The 18,356-nt window shown below is 44.0% G+C and overlaps 1 protein-coding gene across 1 annotated transcript; it reads left to right on the top strand.

Moving 5' to 3' along the window:
• Nucleotides 1-10,840: 10,840 nt before the first annotated feature.
• Nucleotides 10,841-16,234, top strand: LOC139416645 (transmembrane protein 72). Its single transcript, XM_071165575.1, has 5 exons — nucleotides 10,841-11,151; nucleotides 13,525-13,591; nucleotides 14,236-14,307; nucleotides 14,581-14,720; nucleotides 14,960-16,234. Exons 1-5 carry the CDS (start codon nucleotides 11,076-11,078, stop codon nucleotides 15,370-15,372), a joined length of 768 nt encoding a protein of 255 aa, XP_071021676.1. The 5' UTR covers nucleotides 10,841-11,075; the 3' UTR covers nucleotides 15,373-16,234.
• Nucleotides 16,235-18,356: the final 2,122 nt, after the last annotated feature.

Below are 18,356 nucleotides of genomic sequence, written 5' to 3'. Positions count from 1 at the left end.
AGCTCCGCCTTATCTCAGTTCACTGGTCACGATGGCAACACCCATCCGTAGCACGCGCTCCAGCAGGTGTATCTCACTGATCATCCCTAAAGCCAACACCTCATTTGGCCGCCTTTCGTTCCAGTTCTCTGCTGCCTGTGACTGGAACGAATTGTAAAAATCACTGAAGTTGGAAACTTTTATCTCCCTCACCAACTTCAAACATCTGCTATCTGAGCAGCTAACCAAGCGCTGCAGCTGTACATAGTCTATCGGTAAACAGCCCACCCATTTTTACCTACCTCATCCCCAAACTGTTTTTATTTATTTACTTTTCTGCTCTTTTGCACACCAATATCTCTACCTGTACATGACCATCTGATCATTTATCACTCCAGTGTTGTTAATCTGCAAAATTGTAATTATTCGCCTACCTCCTCATGCCTTTTGCACACAATGTATATAGACTCCCCTTTTTTCTACTGTGTTACTGACTTGTTAATTGTTTACTCCATGTGTAACTCTGTGTTGTCTGTTCACACTGCTATGCTTTATCTTGGCCAGGCCGCAGTTGCAAATGAGAACTTGTTCTCAACTAGCCTACCTGGTTAAATAAAGGTGAAATAAAAATAAAAAGGCCCAGAAGCTAGAATACAGTGGGGCAAAAAAGTATTTAGTCAGCCACCAATTGTGCAAGTTCTCCAACTTAAAAAGATGAGAGAGGCCTGTCATTTTCATCATAGGTACACTTCAACTATGACAGACAAAATGAGAAAAGAAAATCCAGAAAATCACATTGTAGGATTTTTAATGAATTTATTTGCAAATTATGGTGGAAAATAAGTATTTGGTCAATAACAAAAGTTTATCTCAATACTTTATATACCCTTTGCTGGCAATGACAGAGGTAAAACGTTTTCTGTAATTCTTCACAAGGTTTTCACACACTGTTGCTGGTATTTTGGCCCATTCCTCCATGCAGATCTCCTCTAGAGCAGTGATGTTTTTGGGCTGTTGCTGGGCAACACAGACTTTCAACTCCCTCCAAAGATTTTCTATGGGGTTGAGATCTGGAGACTGGCTAGGCCACTCCAGGACCTTGAAATGCTTCTTACGAAGCCACTCCTTCGTTGCCTGGGCGGTGTGTTTGGGATCATTGTCATGCTGAAAGACCCAGCCACGATTAATCTTCAATGCCCTTGCTGATGGAAGGAGGTTTTCACTCAAAATCTCACGATACATGGCCCCATTCATTCTTTCCTTTACACGGATCAGTCGTCCTGGTCCCTTTGCAGAAAAACAGCCCCAAAGCATGATGTTTCCACCCCCATGCTTCACAGTAGGTATGGTGTTCTTTGGATGCAACTCAGCATTCTTTGTCCTCCAAACACGACGAGTTGAGTTTTTACCAAAAAGCTCTATTTTGGTTTCATCTGACCATATGACATTCTCCCAATCTTCTTCTGGATCATCCAAATGCTCTCTAGCAAACTTCAGACGGGCCTGGACATGTACTGGCTTAAGCAGGGGGACACGTCTGGCACTGCAGGATTTGAGTCCCTGGCGGCTTAGTGTGTTACTGATGGTAGGCTTTGTTACTTTGGTCCCAGCTCTCTGCAGGTCATTCACACTTTTTGCTCACCGTTCTTGTGATCATTTTGACCCCACGGGGTGAGATCTTGCATGGAGCCCCAGATCGAGGGAGATTATCAGTGGTCCTGTATGTCTTCCATTTCCTAATAATTGCTCCCACAGTTGATTTCTTCAAACCAAGCTGCTTACCTATTGCAGATTCAGTCTTCCCAGCCTGGTGCAGATCTACAATTTTATTTCTGGTGTCCTTTGACAGCTCTTTGGTCTTGGCCATAGTGGAGTTTGGAGTATGACTATTTGAGGTTGTGGACAGGTGTCTTTTATACTGATAACAAGTTCAAACAGGTGCCATTAATACAGGTAACGATTGGAGGACAGAGGAGCCTCTTAAAGAAGAAGTTACAGGTCTGTAAGAGCCAGATATCTAGCTTGTTTGTAGGTGACAAAATACTTATTTTCTACCATAATTTGCAAATAAATTCATTAAAAATCCTACAATGTGATTTTCTGGATTTTTTTGTCAAATTTTTTCTGTCATAGTTGAAGTGTACATATGATGAAAATTACAGGCCTCTCTCATCTTTTTAAGTGGGAGAACTTGCACAATTGGTGGCTGACTAAATACTTTTTTGCCCCACTGTATGTCTATGTCCTGGGAAATGTTCTTGTTAATTATGACCTCATGCTAATCACATTAGGCTACGTTAGCTCAACCATCCCGCAGGTGGGACACCGATCCTGTAGAGGTTTTAAATAGCCATCACTAGGCGGCTTCCACCCGGTTACGTAACCCTGCACCTTAGAAGCTGCTGGCCCATATACATAGATTTGAAATCACAGGCCACTTTTTAATAATGGAACATTAGTCACTTTAATAATGTTTACATATGTTTTCTTTACTCATCTCATATGTACTACCGTTCAAAAGTTTGGGATCACTTAGAAATGTCCTTGTTTTTGAAAAAAGCCTGTAATGGAACCCACAAATACTGATACTCCAGATACTCAACTAGTCTAAAGAAGGCCAATTTTATTGCTTCTTTAATGAGGACAACAGTTTTCAGCTGTCTAATGATCAATTAGCCTTTTAAAATGATAAACTTGGATTAGCTAACACAACATGTCATTGGAACATAGGAGTGATGCTTGCTGATAATGGGCCTATGTACACCTATGTAGATATTCCATTAAAAATCAGCTGTATCCAGCTACAATAGGGGTGCGAACTGGCGGCAGAGAAGTCAGACGCAGGAGAGAAATAACTGTGTTTCCAACTGTGCAGTTCATTAACAAACAAAAACCCTGGAAAACAGACTAATAAAATAAATGGGTACATAACCCAATGCACACCAGGACAGACGAGCACAAGCACTTACAACAAACAATCACCGACAAGGACACGAGGGGGAACAGAGGGTTAAATACACAACATGTAATTGATGGGATTGGAACCAGGTGTGATGGAAGACGAGACAAAACCAATGGAAAATGAAAAGAGGATCAGCGATGGCTCGAAGTTCGGTGACTTCGACCGCCAAAAGCCGCCCGAACAAGGAGAGGGACCAACTTCGGCGGAAGTTGTGACAAGTAATTTACAACACTAACAATTTCTACACTGTATTTCTGATCAATTTGATGTTATTTTAATGGAATTTTTTTTTGCTTTTCTTTCAAAAACAAGGACATTTCTAAGTGACCCCAAACTTTTGAACGGTAGTGTATATACTGTATTCTATTCTACTGTATTTTAGTCTATGCCACTCTGATATTTTTCATCCTAATATTTACATATTACCTTATTCCATTATTTTACTTTTATGTTGTGTGTATTGTTGTGAATTATTAGATATTACTGCACTGTTGGAGCAAGCATTTAGTTACACTTATAACAGCTACAACTTATAACAATAACATCTGCTAAACATATGTACGTGACAAATACAATTGGATTTGATTTGATTTGAATCAGAGTCATTGTTTGTTTGTTTGTTTCCCACTTGATTTATTTATCCAGGTGCTCCAGTGTCAAAAGGTCATTTCAGTCATCCTAACAACTGCAGCACATTTGGATCTGTTGAGGGATTATTGCATATTTACCTAATTAAACGTTCACTTTATTCAGTCCCAATGCACATCTACCGTGGTTTATTACAGTGTTAATGAATGCACTAAACACGCTCCTCAGTTGATACATATTTGAATGTGAAGTAGATAGTCTGTAGTCCATCAGCTAAGCTTAACATGTTTTTTTTTTTAACTTTATTTGGATAGTCCCGAAGCATATCTACAGATAGTTACTAGAATGATAACAAATATTCGGTTCAATTGTAACTGATATGCAGTTGAGATACTGCTGATAGTCTACAGATGGCTTGTTTCCCATCTATACATGGACTATAGATGACTTTGTTGAAAATGATGAGATATACTGTTGAGACACTCCTGAAAGGCTTAAGATATGCTGTTGAAATGCTGCTGATGGTCTACAAAAAGTTTGTGGAACATCTGCAGATGGACGACAAACACTTTGTTGTTGAAAGTCAACCAACATGCTGTCGACATTTTACTGATAGTTTGTCGAGCATCTACAGATGGACTATCCAAATAAAGTGTTACCCTCTCTTCCTCTCTCCTTCTCTCCTACTCTCTGGCCACTGTCACTCTACACAGACATGTATAATGTCCTCTTCTCCTCTTCTCCTCGGCCCTCCCCGCCCCTCCTCGCCCCTCCTCGCCCCTCCTCGCACCTCCTCGCCCCTCCCCGGCCCTCCTCGCCCCTCCCCGGCCCTCCCCGGCCCTCCCCGGCCCTCCTCGCCCCTCCCCGGCCCTCCCCGGCCCTCCTCGCCCCTCCCCGGCCCTCCCCGGCCCTCCTCGGCCCTCCTCGCCCCTCCCCGGCCCTCCCCGGCCCTCCTCGCCCCTCCCCGGCCCTCCTCGGCCCTCCCCGCCCCTCTTCGCCCCTCCCCGCCCCTCCTCGGCCCTCCTCGGCCCTCCTCGCCCCTCCTCGCCCCTCTCCGGCCCTCCTCGGCTCTCCCCATCTGGTGACGCCACCGGTCTTGTCACGTTAAAGAAATTAGAAAACTCAGACGGGAAGAATTCTGCTATCTAACAGATGTTACAGTCTGGTCAGTGTCCTGATCATGTTTAGCATCAGAGACTGTGGTAAAGAAAGCAGACTGGGTCTGAGACAGAGACAGACATACAAAGACAGGGAAAGGAGACAAAGCACATGCATGGGTAAAATGGCTGTGGAAGCCAAGAAAAGGAATGCCATATTACAACCTACGTGTTGTTATGATTGCGTTGTTTGCTCTATAACATGTTAGTTCATATGCCTTGTGGCCGTGATATCTAGGCCTAAGGCTGAGACAATAAGATACAGTGGCAGAATAAATTCAACCACACCTTTGTTCCATCATAAAATCGGAGAGCAACATCTGTCCACAAAACATATTGCATGTAACAAACAGTTAAATGACCGACAGCATGGTCAAGAAAGTGAATGTTTCTGACTACTGAACAACTATTGATTTAGAACCATGGAGAATTACAGCTAGTCGCAAAGAAAACAGGCACTGCATCCACTATTCCAGGACCATTTCAACAGCATCTAATCACCTATGCTTTATCTAATACAGTGACAACTAAAATATACCAAAAAAATGTATTTAGTCCAATCAACGTAATCTCAATCTGATTTGGCCATCCGTGCGACTTTATTTGTGTGTGTGTGTGTGTGTGTGTGTGTGTGTGTGTGTGTGTGTGTGTGTGTGTGTGTGTGTGTGTGTGTGTGTGTGTGTGTGTGTGTGTGTGTGTGTGTGTTAGCATGCAAGTAGAAGAAACATGTTGACTCACCCTACTTGTAGAGAAACACCAATGCCATCCTCCTCTTGTATGTTGCCTAAACGGTCTATAACTGTCATGCACGCTTTTGTTTTTGTTGTCCTATGCTACCTGGCTAAAATGCTTGCTCGCTAGCCTAACTTCCTTTCATGGGCAACGATGAGCCAGCAGTTAACATTAGTTATCCTACTACATCCAGCTACATACTGAACATTCAATATCTCAGGCAAGAGGCACAATGTATGAGTTTATGGTTGGATCAGAATCAACGTTAAAATCATTGGCCATCATTGGCCAGAATTAAGTAAAACCACAAGTCCAAATTCCTATCTCTATTTATTTTTATTTATTTTTTATTTCACCTTTATTTAACCAGGTAGGCTAGTTGAGAACAAGTTCTCATTTACAACTGCGACCTGGCCAAGATAAAGCAAAGCAGTAAGACACAAACAACAACACAGAGTTACACATGAATAAACAAACATACAGTCAATAATACAATAGAAAAAGTCGATATACAGTGTGTGCAAATGAGGTAGGATAAGGGAGGTAAGGCAATAAATAGGCCATAGTGGCAAAATAATTACAATATAGCTACTAAACAATGGAATGATAGATGTGCAGAAGATGAGTGCGCAAGTAGAGATACTGGGGTGCAAAGGAGCAAAAATAAATAAAATAAATAACAGTATGGGGATGAGGTAGTTGGATGGGGTATTTACAGATGGGCTATGTACAGGTGCATTGATCTGTGAGCTGCTCTGACAGCTGGTGCTTAAAGTTAGTGAGGGAGATATGAGTCTCCAGCTTCATCCATAGCTAATTTAGGAAAGGGACAATTTTATCTAGCTAGCTAGCTAGCCACCAGAGGACAACGACACACGAGATGCAACAATTAAAGTTGTCTGTCAATTACGTTTGATTTCTAATGTGATGTGTTTGGTGGCTTCCCCCCTTTTTTTTTTTGGTCTGCCAGGACCACTCATGTTTGGCTCACTCAGTTTATCTCAATGCGGATTGGCTATTGTTTGATACCTTTTTTTAAAAGGGAGGCCAAACGCTCTCTGACATTCCTTGCATTCAATGCTACAGGTGGCAACAATGTCGTACTCTTTTTGACCAGACAGCATCAGATAGATTGGGCTATACATACAGAGACAGAGGGGCACTGTTTTGTTCGCCTCTTGCGAATTGAAACACAAAGAGACGAAAGATACAACATTTCAACATTTTTTGCTGGTCATTCCTTTGGAGAATCCTGGCTTCCTTTGGCATCCATGAATACACGCCCCTGCTTTTACATCCGTTTGCATCAGTCTCTGTTACACACTGTGTTACAACACTTTAGTGTAGTGAAGTACTACCACCACAAGGTGGCACTCTAGAGTAGTGAATACTCCACTACACTGTACCTCTGCTATCAGTATGACAATCGGGTGTAGCTAATGGCACATTGGAATATGATACAATCAGCTTAACCAGCTTGTGCTATATTTCATATGTAATTAATCGTTGTGACTTTGTCTTTTTTCAGAAACAAATCCCACTATTTACACTCAGTGAAGCCTTTAGAAAAGTACACTGCTATGTTTGAAACTGACTGTTTCTGTACAAGGGTAATTACTGAGCATGTCTGAAAATTGTTTAACCACCAGATAAAACTGCCACTGTAATCGCCATTAGAGCTGTATTCCCTGTAGGAAGATGAGTAACAGATGCCCATGTGGGTAACTCTTCATGAGTAACAGATGCCCACGTGGGTAGACTACAGGCCCAGGACTCATGTCTCAGCGCTGGCTAATATGGGAAGAGTGTGTGTGTGTGTATGTGTATGTGTCGCATGCATGCATGATTGTGTGAGGGGGGCCTGTCGATGTGTCAGATCCTCTGTCTACAGCTCAATTCACCAAATAAAAACATTGAACTGTAATTACACTGTGACACTATATTCACACGTATACTGGATATCTGTCAGCTTGCTTAAGTTATTTTCACTCACACCATACTCTATCTACACCTGTCTTGTGTTCCCATTATTAGACTGTGTTCTCTGCCCAATTCCCTGAGAGTGTGTGGAGTGAAAAGTACCCCGTTTGTTATTGCAGAGGGAGGATTAGAGGATATGACGGTAACAGTTGACAGTCTGTCTGTTCCACCACCTGTACACTGTAATGCAATATTCTGTTCTTAGAGTAACGACCACTAATCACCCCAACAACGGACTGCAACTGGGTTAGTGTCTGACATGTTTTATTACATACGCACACAAACTCAGGCATACACGAACGCACACATACACAAGCATGCACGCACGCACACACAACACCTCCCATTTTGGTCAGGCTATCACGGTTTAGTTTCACAAAACAGTGTCTTCGTGTGTGTGTGTTTTATTATTTATGCCTAGTTTGTTGTGTCGGAGAGATCGGAGACTGACAGACCAAACAAATGTGCAGTGATTACACCAGCCAGTCTTGTTGGTATACTGCTACGTAGGGGTAGAAGGCACACATTGATATTCTTGTTATGCGGTATCTGCAATGTGATGTTTACTGTTTGTTGTTGTGTTGTTCATTGTTTGTTAATGTGGTAAGGCCATTTCATTCAAATGTGGGCATTATAAGTAGGTGGTCTTTTCTGTGATTTCCTGTACATGTGGATGTAAACACGTATGCCCTATATCACTCTCATCTGAGGAGGGTGGCGAGGCAGACGAGAGACTAGAGGTTTTAGAGCATCACGTTCCAGACCAGACCTCCTTACAGGCTAGTGTGGGTGGTTGTGGTCTAAGGTTATGATAAAACATACAAAGCTGGGCCTCCCGAGTGGCGCAGTGATCTAAGGCACTGCATCGCAGTGCTAGAGGTCTCACTACAGACCCGGGTTTGATCCCGGGCTTTATGACAACTGGCCGTGATCGGGAGTCCCATAAGGCGGAGCACAATTGGCCCAGTGTCATCCGGGTTAAGGGAGAGTTTAGCCAGAGGGGCTTTACTTGGCTCATTGCGCTCTAGTGACTCCTTGGGCCGGGTGCCTGCAGGCTGACCTTAGTTGTCAGGTGAACAGTGTTTCCTCAGACACATTGGTGCGCTGGCTTCCGGGTTAAGCGGGCGGGTGTTAGGAAGCGAGGTTTGGCAGGTCATGTTTCAAAGGATGCATGACACCACCTTTGCCTCCCCAGCCTATTGGGTAGTTGCAGCAACGAGAAAAAATATAAAGCTGAAAATTGTTCATGTTTTGCAGCATAACGTGCGCTTCAATGACCTAACTCTACTTAATAGAACTATAGGACAACGGCATTGTTTCTAGGACATATGATTGTGGCCGTTACTAGAACATTTGCTGTGGTTCAGTTCAGTATCTTCTAGTTGCAGCTGCAGACCATGGTCATCTGGGTCCTAGGTCACAGAGAATACTTTTGTGATGTATTGGGGTTGTGCCGCAGAGTCTCATCATTATTGAATTGTTATAAAGACGTGGTTATGAAACCCACGAGACAAAACAAATATAAAACTCTTAAACAGAGAAAAACACTCATAAATTCTGCTATTTAACCCCAGGTCTGCATGCTCCACTTAAACTCCACTTAAACTTTAATAGTCCTACATATTATTCTACACATTTTGTGTTATTTCTGATTAACATTTCTGGACAAACTTAGTCTCTCCAGCAGCAGTTAGCCTCCGTAGTTTCCCAGATTCACAGAGTGTTGTGTTTGATTTGGATTGAAACAGTTGATTATTGCTAGAAGCTTGCATCACAGTAGGATAAACACACACAAATAACCTGGCTGTTAAGCTGGAAACAAGTGGACTTGGAGTGGGAGACAAAGGTGCCTTTGTGAGTGAGTTTGTGTATGCATGCATTTGCTTGCTTGAGTGTGTGTGTGTGTGTGTGTGTGTGTGTGTGTGTGTGTGTGTGTGTGTGTGTGTGTGTGTGTGTGTGTGTGTGTGTGTGTGTGTGTGTGTGTGTGTGTGTGTGTGTGTGTGTGTGTGTGTGTGTGTGTGTGTGTGTGTGTGTGTGTGTGTGTGTGTGTGTGTGTATAATGAGATTTACATACTTGAACCCACAACAGGAGTCAATCTGAGGTCCAGCTCTGTCTGTGTTTCTGCCAATAGGACTAACACAGGTCCGGTACTCAGTGTGTGTGCCAGCTTACAGTATGTGTGTGTGTGTAAGCGTGTGTGCGCCTGTGTGTGTGTCACCGCTGATCAAGGGGTCTTTGTTGGCGGCGGCAGCATGTTTTCCACTCTTCACAGCATTTCCACACTCTTAAAGTTCCTCAGGGCTTAAACAGCTAGGCCATTTTACAAACATCTAGGGTATGTTCTAAACATCTAGGGCAGGAGTCGGCAGCAGGCAGCCCGTGGGCCAAAACCGTGCCACTATTGATTTTTTTTCCTTAAAAAAAAACCAACTGTATAATAACTAATAGCTAAAATGCAGCTAAAATGTTATTTAGAAAATCTGTTCCCAAGTATTCCCATGGATAGAAAAAGAGACAAGGGGCAATTCCACTTAAAGTTCTGTCACCGAGCAAGACCCACTGTTCCCCGGACCCTGAAGACTTGGATGTCGATTAAGGCAGCCCCCCATACCTTTCTGATTCAGAGGGGTTGGGTTAAATGCGGAAGGTATCCCCCTTTCCATTTCCCTAAAACGTATGCCATACAAAAACCATTCATTTCAAAGTTGAACAGACCATACAACTCTATGCACAAGGAATGCTATTAACAATTTACACTGAATATTTTACAAAAACACATTTACTGGGAGAGCTGTGCGGATGCAAAGTGAGGTAAAATAATTCCAGTAACATCAGCTACGTATGTGCACTTCACTGCCCTGGGGCATCACTTTAGACCAGGGGGAAGAGTGGCGCCTACTGGCCCACCAACACCACATCCAGCAGCATTTGGTCTCCCATCCAGGGACTGATCAGGACCAACCCTGCCGAGCTCCCAAGGCAAGCCATCAGTGGGCTGCAGAGTGGTATGCTGCTGGTGAAGGGAGCTAGGATGCTTATCTTCTGAAGGTCATTGACCTCAGTGTGTGAGTGTCTTTGCCTGCATGTGTGGCGTTTACGTACGTGCGTGTGTGTGTGTCTGTGTTTATGACCACCTCTGGGAAGGGCAATCCAGCCACAGCATTATTTTTTAATGTCATTCACAAACCAGGTAATCTTTAACCAGCCATCTGAAAGAACACTCTGACACAAACACCCTTCACCAACCTGTAGCGCTCACACACAAACACCCGATACACACACAACCATGATCCGACCGGCCACACTCACCTTGTGTGTGTGGAATGCTGTATAAACCGACTAAGTGTGTGCGTGTGCGTGTGCACAAGCTTGGGTATTTGTGTGTGTGTTTCAACGCTGCTTTAGACCGATTAGTACCCAGCCACTCACTGAGCGGCTCAGAAAGACTGAGCCCCATGGAGCTGTGTGGATGCTGCCTCTGTTGCCACTGTAACCCCTGGAGCTGAAATTGCATAGTGCATCTGTAGCTACTAAAGCTCACCTGTGAGATTGTACTGCAAAATGTCACATTAATATAGGCTCCAATAGAACCCACAGACTGACGTTTGAACTGGAAAGAGGTGGATTAGAGAAGGAAGAAAGAAGAGTTGTAAAAGAGGAGAGAAGTGTTTGCGCGATGGGCAGCGTGGGGACAGCCTGGTGGGTCGTGGTAGAGGTTGCCTGCAGGATTCTGGGTATTTCTACGTCAGCAGGTAGGAGACCGCAGGACTGTAATTGACTGGACACACACACTATCTCTTTCTCATTCACACAACATCAGGTAGGAGACAGACTGTAGGCCTGGACTTTAAAATGGAGCTGTGAGACGAATTTTGTCATCTATCATAGAGGTTGTGAGTGAGTGAGTGTAGAGGATTAATCATGAACCTTAAGGTTTATCTCCTCTTGTTCTCTAGTGAGAACAGCAGGCTAAATAGTCTAGACTAATATGTACTGTATTGTATCATATATAACTGTGTTTTAGTGCTCCTAGAGGGCTACGGAGACACAGAGCTCCCTCAGTCTACTCTCATACTATATCATAGCATGAATCACATACTGCTTTGTTTCAGCTACAGTACACTCTCTACCTCCTGCTATATCCATTTAAAGGTCTGGTATTTACAGTGTAATATACATGGGACATCCATATGTCTGAGCTGGGTGGTAAGTGTCTAGTCTCACATCACACAGAACTCATCTCTTACTGTCTTATTGGCTAATTTGACCATATGCTGACACACACACACTTACTTTTTTAGATCTACACCGTCCCTTTGAGAAGCATGTCATTTTCCACTAGGTCTAGTCTACAGGCAGCGTTAATTCTCCAAACACTCCATAAAGTCCTACTAACCATTTAGCCTCGGTCCCCTGATCTAGACATATTCCCTTGGTGCAGATTCCAGCACCGTATTTCTGGTAAACAGATTTGACCAATGACTTCCACATGTCAGTAGTGACCACCGTTTCAACCCTGTCACCTTACTCACACACACACACACACACACACACACACACACACACACACACACACACACGCACATACACACACACAAACAAACATACATGTATGCACACACACACAAATGTAAACCCTTTTAAAGTCACACACACACAATCCCTATTTAAAATTTAAACCATTTAAAGAAATTTAGTCTATCCTTAACAAGCAACCCACAAACAGTTCACTCACTCTCGCTTCACTTTCTTGAATGTAATGTAGATATACTGCAGTGGTACCTACTTCACTGCAGATATTTATTTATTTGAATACATTTTTCAAGGAGTTAGGCTGTACCACTCCTTTTGTATTTTGTAAAAGCTTTACTGAAGAGATAGTACAGTGTTGGAAAGATGAGGGGGAGACTGGACTCCAACCAGGATCTCTAGTGGCCTTAGATCACTGCGCCACTTGGGAGGCCTCATGGACCTCTCTTTGGGCACGGGGGCATTGTCATGCTGAAACAGGAAAGGGCCTTCCCAAACTGTTGGCACAAATTTGGAAGCACAGAGCCATCTAGAATGTCATTGTATGCTGTAGCATTAACATTTCCCTTCACTGGAACTAAGGGGCCAAGCCCAAACCATGAAAAAAAGACCCAGAACATTATTCCTCCAAACTTTACATTTGGCATCATGCATTGGGGCATGGTGCGTTCTCCTGGCATATGCCAAACCCAGATTCGTTGGTTGGACTGTCAGATGTTGAAGCGTGATTCATCACTCCAGAGAACGCGTTTCCACTGCTCCAGAGTCCAATAGCGGCAAGCTTTACACCAATCCAGCCGACGCTTGGCATTGCACATGGTGATCTTAGGCTTGTGTGCGGCTGCTCGACCACGGAAACCCATTTCATGAAGCTCCAGACAAACAGTTCTTGTGCGACGTTGCTTCCAGAGGCAGTTTGGAACTTGGTAGTGAGTGTTGCAATTGATCTTTAAGTGCTACGCGCTTCAAACGTGTGGCCAATCACTTCATGGCTGAGCTGTTGTTGCTACTAGACATTTCCACTTCACAACAACAGCACTTACAATTAAGTGCTCTAGCAGGGCAGAAATTTGACGAACTGACTTATTGGAAAGGTGGCATCCTATGACGGTGCCACGTTGAAAGTCACTGAGCTCTTCAGCAAGGCCATTCTACTGCCAATGTTTGCTAATGATTCCATGGCTGTGAGCTCAAATTTATACACCTGTCAGTAACAGGTGTGGCTGAACTAGCCAGATCCACTAATTTGAAGGGGTGTCCAGATACTTTTGTATATATAGTGTACTTAGGAAAGACAGCCATGTGGTAATTCTGACATCTAGTGGCCACTACATGTACGAATAACCTGTTGGACAATTAGGCCTAGAGTTAATTTGGAATAAAGTACTTAATTCAGTAGTTAATTTACTATCAATTTCATCTAAATCATCATCACTATTTTGTTTAAATGCTAAATGTGAAGTGTGTGTGTGTGTGTGTGTGTGTGTGTGTGTGTGTGTGTGTGTGTGTGTGTGTGTGTGTGTGTGTGTGTGTGTGTGTGTGTGTGTGTGTGTGTGTGTGTGTGTGTGTGTAACCTGCCCTTCTGCTGTCTCCAGTGCTTTGTGTTGTAGGAGTGGAGACGTTACGACAGGGGAAGTTCCACAGTCTGGCCATCTACCTGCTGTGAGTACTCTCATTGGATAGAAACGATCATGGTAAACTCTGATAGGCTATATAAAAACTTCCTGCTTCACTTGGATAGGTTACTGTTGGTACATACAGTTCCCCATAAGTCACACAGGAGTCCCTGCCTCCCCCACCCTAGACCCCCCCCCCCCCCCCCCCCACACACACACACACACACACACACACACACACACACATACAGTGAGTGAGTCAACTGTTTTAATAAAAGAAAGAATGTGTGTTTCAGGTCAATCTGCACTCATAATGGAAAAAGAGGAGGGTGGCTAGGGGAGGGGTGGTCTAGGGTGGGGGAGGCAGTACAGGAAGAGCGGGGCAAGCAGGAGGAGAGGCAAGTGACCTGGGTCTCTGTCCTACTTTGCATTATGTCTGTGACCCATGGCTAAACTCCCATGAAGCAACACACACTGCACAGCACAGGAAAACATCTCCCTGAGGAGTAGAGAAATGCAAGACTGTTTATTACATTTATCAACGGTGGAGACCGAGTCTTCTGATAGGAAATGTCATGGGTTGTACTCTGTATGACATTGTCCCTTATTCTGGTCCGTAGTTGTCTGATCACTAGCATCTGTTTGGTTCTTGGTCTGTTCTTTGATCTGTTTGTGTGTTGAAACCCTTAGGGTGTCTGGGGCAGGTATGATGGTGTTTGAGGTAGCCTACTTCCTAGATGCCCTCCTGCAGATGTGTCTGCCGTGAGTACACTACCAACAATCTCCAACTAAGGCTTTGTCTAAGTGTGCATCCAAAATTGTACATTATTCTCTGTATGGTGCACTACTATGGGAGCCAAAGGGCGAGAGTGTTGTATAGGGAATAGGATGCAATTTGTCCTTTGTCATCATAGCAAATGTGTGGCTATTTCTTTCATAAGTGAAGTGAACAAAAAAAACTCAAACATAATACTGTCCCCTGCTTTTCCCCCTCCTCACCCATCTCCGCTCACCCCCCCCCCCTCCTCTCTCTAGTTTCCCCCCAGGGTGGCGTGTGTTTGTGTTGTGGGGAAAGATGGCTCGTCTTGGAGGCTTTCAGAAGTTCCTCTACTACTCCATGATGTCAGTGGTGTGTTTCCTTCACCCTGTGTTAGTGTGGCATGCTGTTATACCAGGTAACACCACTCTACCAGGTAACAACATTACCTAACCATGGCATTATCCTTACCTCACCATCACTATTGTTACCAGGTACTACTACACACTATTATTACATTTAATAAGGTTGATGTAATTCACAAACATTGATACTCACCCAACATGTCTTTTAGATTCAGTTTCAATTCAAAACAACATCTGATGTTTAAATGTATTGTATTCATTCAGTTTGAAAAGTTCTCTCCTATTATTCCAGGCATCATGCTCCTGGTCACAGCCTTCTTCAACTTCATCCTCAGCAAAAATACCGAAACAGTGTCCCCTAAAGACCTGGAGGACAATGTAGGGATAACGTCTGTGTGTGTGTCTGAGAGAGGAGGGACAGAACATACCTTCTCTTTCCTCCACATGGCGATGGGCAGGAGAGGGGCAGGGCTGGCCTTCGTACCCAGGGAAAGTGGCTTGGGAGTGGGGGAGAGAGGAGAGAGCAGCCGGGCCATGCTGGAGGTAGAGATGGAGCAGCCAGGGTCAGAGCTAGAGCGAGTGAGGAAAGAGAAGAATAGACATGTGCATTTTCAGAACAGTGCTACAGAGGAGACAGAAATGGAGGAGTACCATGACTTTGAACCAGAGACCACCTCGGACACCGCTCCTATGATCACGAACTGAACATTACACTACTGTTATTCATTGAAGGCCCAGGACAATATGGTGGAGAAGAGAGACTGAGCTCCATTTAACATCAGCAGAGCTGGGGCACAGTGGAGAAGATGGCCAAAGACTGCCAGAAGTGGAGAACCTTGTTGGTGCGGAGGAGTGGACGAGTGAGTGTGTGACACTAATGAAGCAATACAGTTGGGGGTCAGCTGGAGCAGGGCTTGAACCAGGGACCTCCTCAGACACCGCACATACACTACTATAGTAATGCAGGGGGACAGTTGAGGTGAGGTTTGAACCACGGGCCTTGAGGTTAAAGGTGAATTGTGGTGGTGGTGACTAACGTTTGGATGCTGATGCTCATGAGTCAATGACCCAATGCCAAATAATGCATATAATCAATGGTCTATATACTATAGGAGAGTTAACTCATTGAAAACAGACTAACGTGTTTGCTTGCCCACTTCTTTCTTAGATTGAACACATTTCTGTTAGCTAATGGTAATATAAAGACCAGAAACACTGGCTTTGTATGATACAGGTGTGGGCCCCACATTCCACGAGCTGTAGGAGGGTCACACACTACACAGACGTTTGGGAAAGGCTGCTGTTACTAACTGATGACCGCACAGTCTTAAGTTTGACTTAATATATTGCATATGATGAAGATGATAATGATGATGATTTTAATGGTGATCATAATGAGGATGGCAATGGGGATCATTTAAAGTAAGGGTCTGATTTTAAGCGAGGCAGTCCACTAAGGTGAATGTATGTGCTGTATGGAATCTGTTTTAGCTGCACACAGAACATGTGTATAATGTTTTGCACATGTAGAATGATTTCTATAGTAATAAAACCCCTTTGTACCGACGGATTGTGATGCTTTATGGTGTTGTTCTACAATGTCATTTGACCAAATCCTCTTTGTCTTATGCTATGGATGATTTACTGTACATATCTGGAGAAGTGTGGGGGTAGGGTGGTTGAAGCATTAAGGGTCAGGGCAGTGTGTGTGTGCGCTTGTCTGTTCGGGCAGAGGGTCACTTACATCCCCCATGCATTATTCATATACAACAAGAACCCTTTCTGTGTCCCTGAACTTCTGACACTGGTCCCCTATGTGAGAGTGAGTGAGTGAGTGTGTGTGTGTATATAGTACTTATGTGTTGTGTGTGAAGGATTGTGTGTATGGTTATTTATTACACTCCCTGTTTTGGTGTTCGTGTGTGCGTGCGTGCGTGTGTGTCGTAACGGACCACCTAGGTGGGGTGACCATGGTGATGGAGCACAGGAGGAGGTTACTCCTGGATTGTCCTAGCAACCCACTGGGAACAGAAGTCAGTTCAACGTCTAGTTTGGATTTACTTGGTAGAGTTGTCAACTAACGTGAATTCAACGTGAAATCCACAAATAAGTCACCATGTCGTCGGATTTACAGTAGGTTAAAAGTTGGGTAAAATTGCCGTTACGTTGCTGACTTTTTGTAAATCCAATCAGTTTTCCAACACATCACAGATTTTTTTGGGGGGGGGTTGAAATTATGTGTAAACAACTTTGATTCAACCAGTTTTTGCCCAGTGGGATCCTGACAAACAATTGGCTCTTCTATCTCCTGGGAGAGTTCTCAGTAGAAACAACATCAGACACAGGTAGGTGTAGCTACAGGGTGTACAGGCTCTGCTCCAGCCCGGCTCTTCATTAAGCTTCCTCTATCACAAGCTGGTACTCAGCCTCAATCTAGTGTCTTCTGTCTTGCAAACACAGGTGACCGCCCTCTTGAAACACCTTAGCCAGTTGTGCCACTGAAAACAGTACCAAAATGTATAATCCATCCCATCTGGCACTACACGCAAGTAAAAGCAAATTATCAAAGTATTTGAAAGATTTCAAATAATATTTGAACCCAGGTCTGGTAGACACAATTCCTCTGGGAGGAACACAGGTGTCAACAACAAAGGTGTCTTCTCAATTAGCTATCTATAGAACTTACCTGTAGAACTCACCTCAAAAAGAATTATGGCATTAGCAATCCATGCTTTCAGACATATCTCTTCTACTCTAGCTATTAATCAATACGCATACACACACAAAAGCATGCACACACAAACACACCCTTTATCAGACAGAACCCAGACTCTGGAGAGAATCAATAGAAGCAGATACTCATTCGTCAGACAACACCTAGAGCGCTGGAACTCTAGGTAGACTCTCTCTCACACACACACACACACACACACACACACACACACCCTCTATCAGACAGAACCCAGACTCTGGAGAGAATCAATAGAAGCAGATACTCATTCGTCAGACAACACCTAGAGCGCTGGAACTCTAGGTAGACTCTCTCTCACACACACACACACACACACACACACACAAACACACCCTTTATCAGACAGAACCCAGACTCTGGAGAGAATCAATAGAAGCAGATACTCATTCGTCAGACAACACCTAGAGCGCTGGAACTCTTGGTAGACTCTCTCTCACACACACACACACACACACACACACACACAAACACACCCTTTATCAGACAGAACCCAGACTCTGGAGAGAATCAATAGAAGCAGATACTCATTCATCAGACAACACCTAGAGCACTGGAACTCTAGGTAGACTCTCTCTCACACACACACACACACACACACACACACCCTCTATCAGACAGAACCCAGACTCTGGAGAGAATCAATAGAAGCAGATACTCATTCGTCAGACAACACCTAGAGCGCTGGAACTCTAGGTAGACTCTCTCTCTCACACACACACACACACACACACACACACACACACACACACACACACACACACACACACACACACACACACACACACACACACACACACACACACACACACACACACACACACACACACACACACACAACCCAGACTTGTGGTATCCCCTCATGGTTGTCTTCTATCCTCCTGTCATCCTCCCTTTCTCTTGCATACACTAGCAAGCAGGCTGCTCCACTCATCAGAGT

The sequence above is a fragment of the Oncorhynchus clarkii genome, chromosome 1 (genome assembly GCF_045791955.1).
Source record: "Oncorhynchus clarkii lewisi isolate Uvic-CL-2024 chromosome 1, UVic_Ocla_1.0, whole genome shotgun sequence".
Taxonomy (NCBI): domain Eukaryota; kingdom Metazoa; phylum Chordata; class Actinopteri; order Salmoniformes; family Salmonidae; genus Oncorhynchus; species Oncorhynchus clarkii.
Note: the sequence above shows the minus strand (reverse complement) of the source record. Positions and strands in the feature narration are given on the sequence as shown.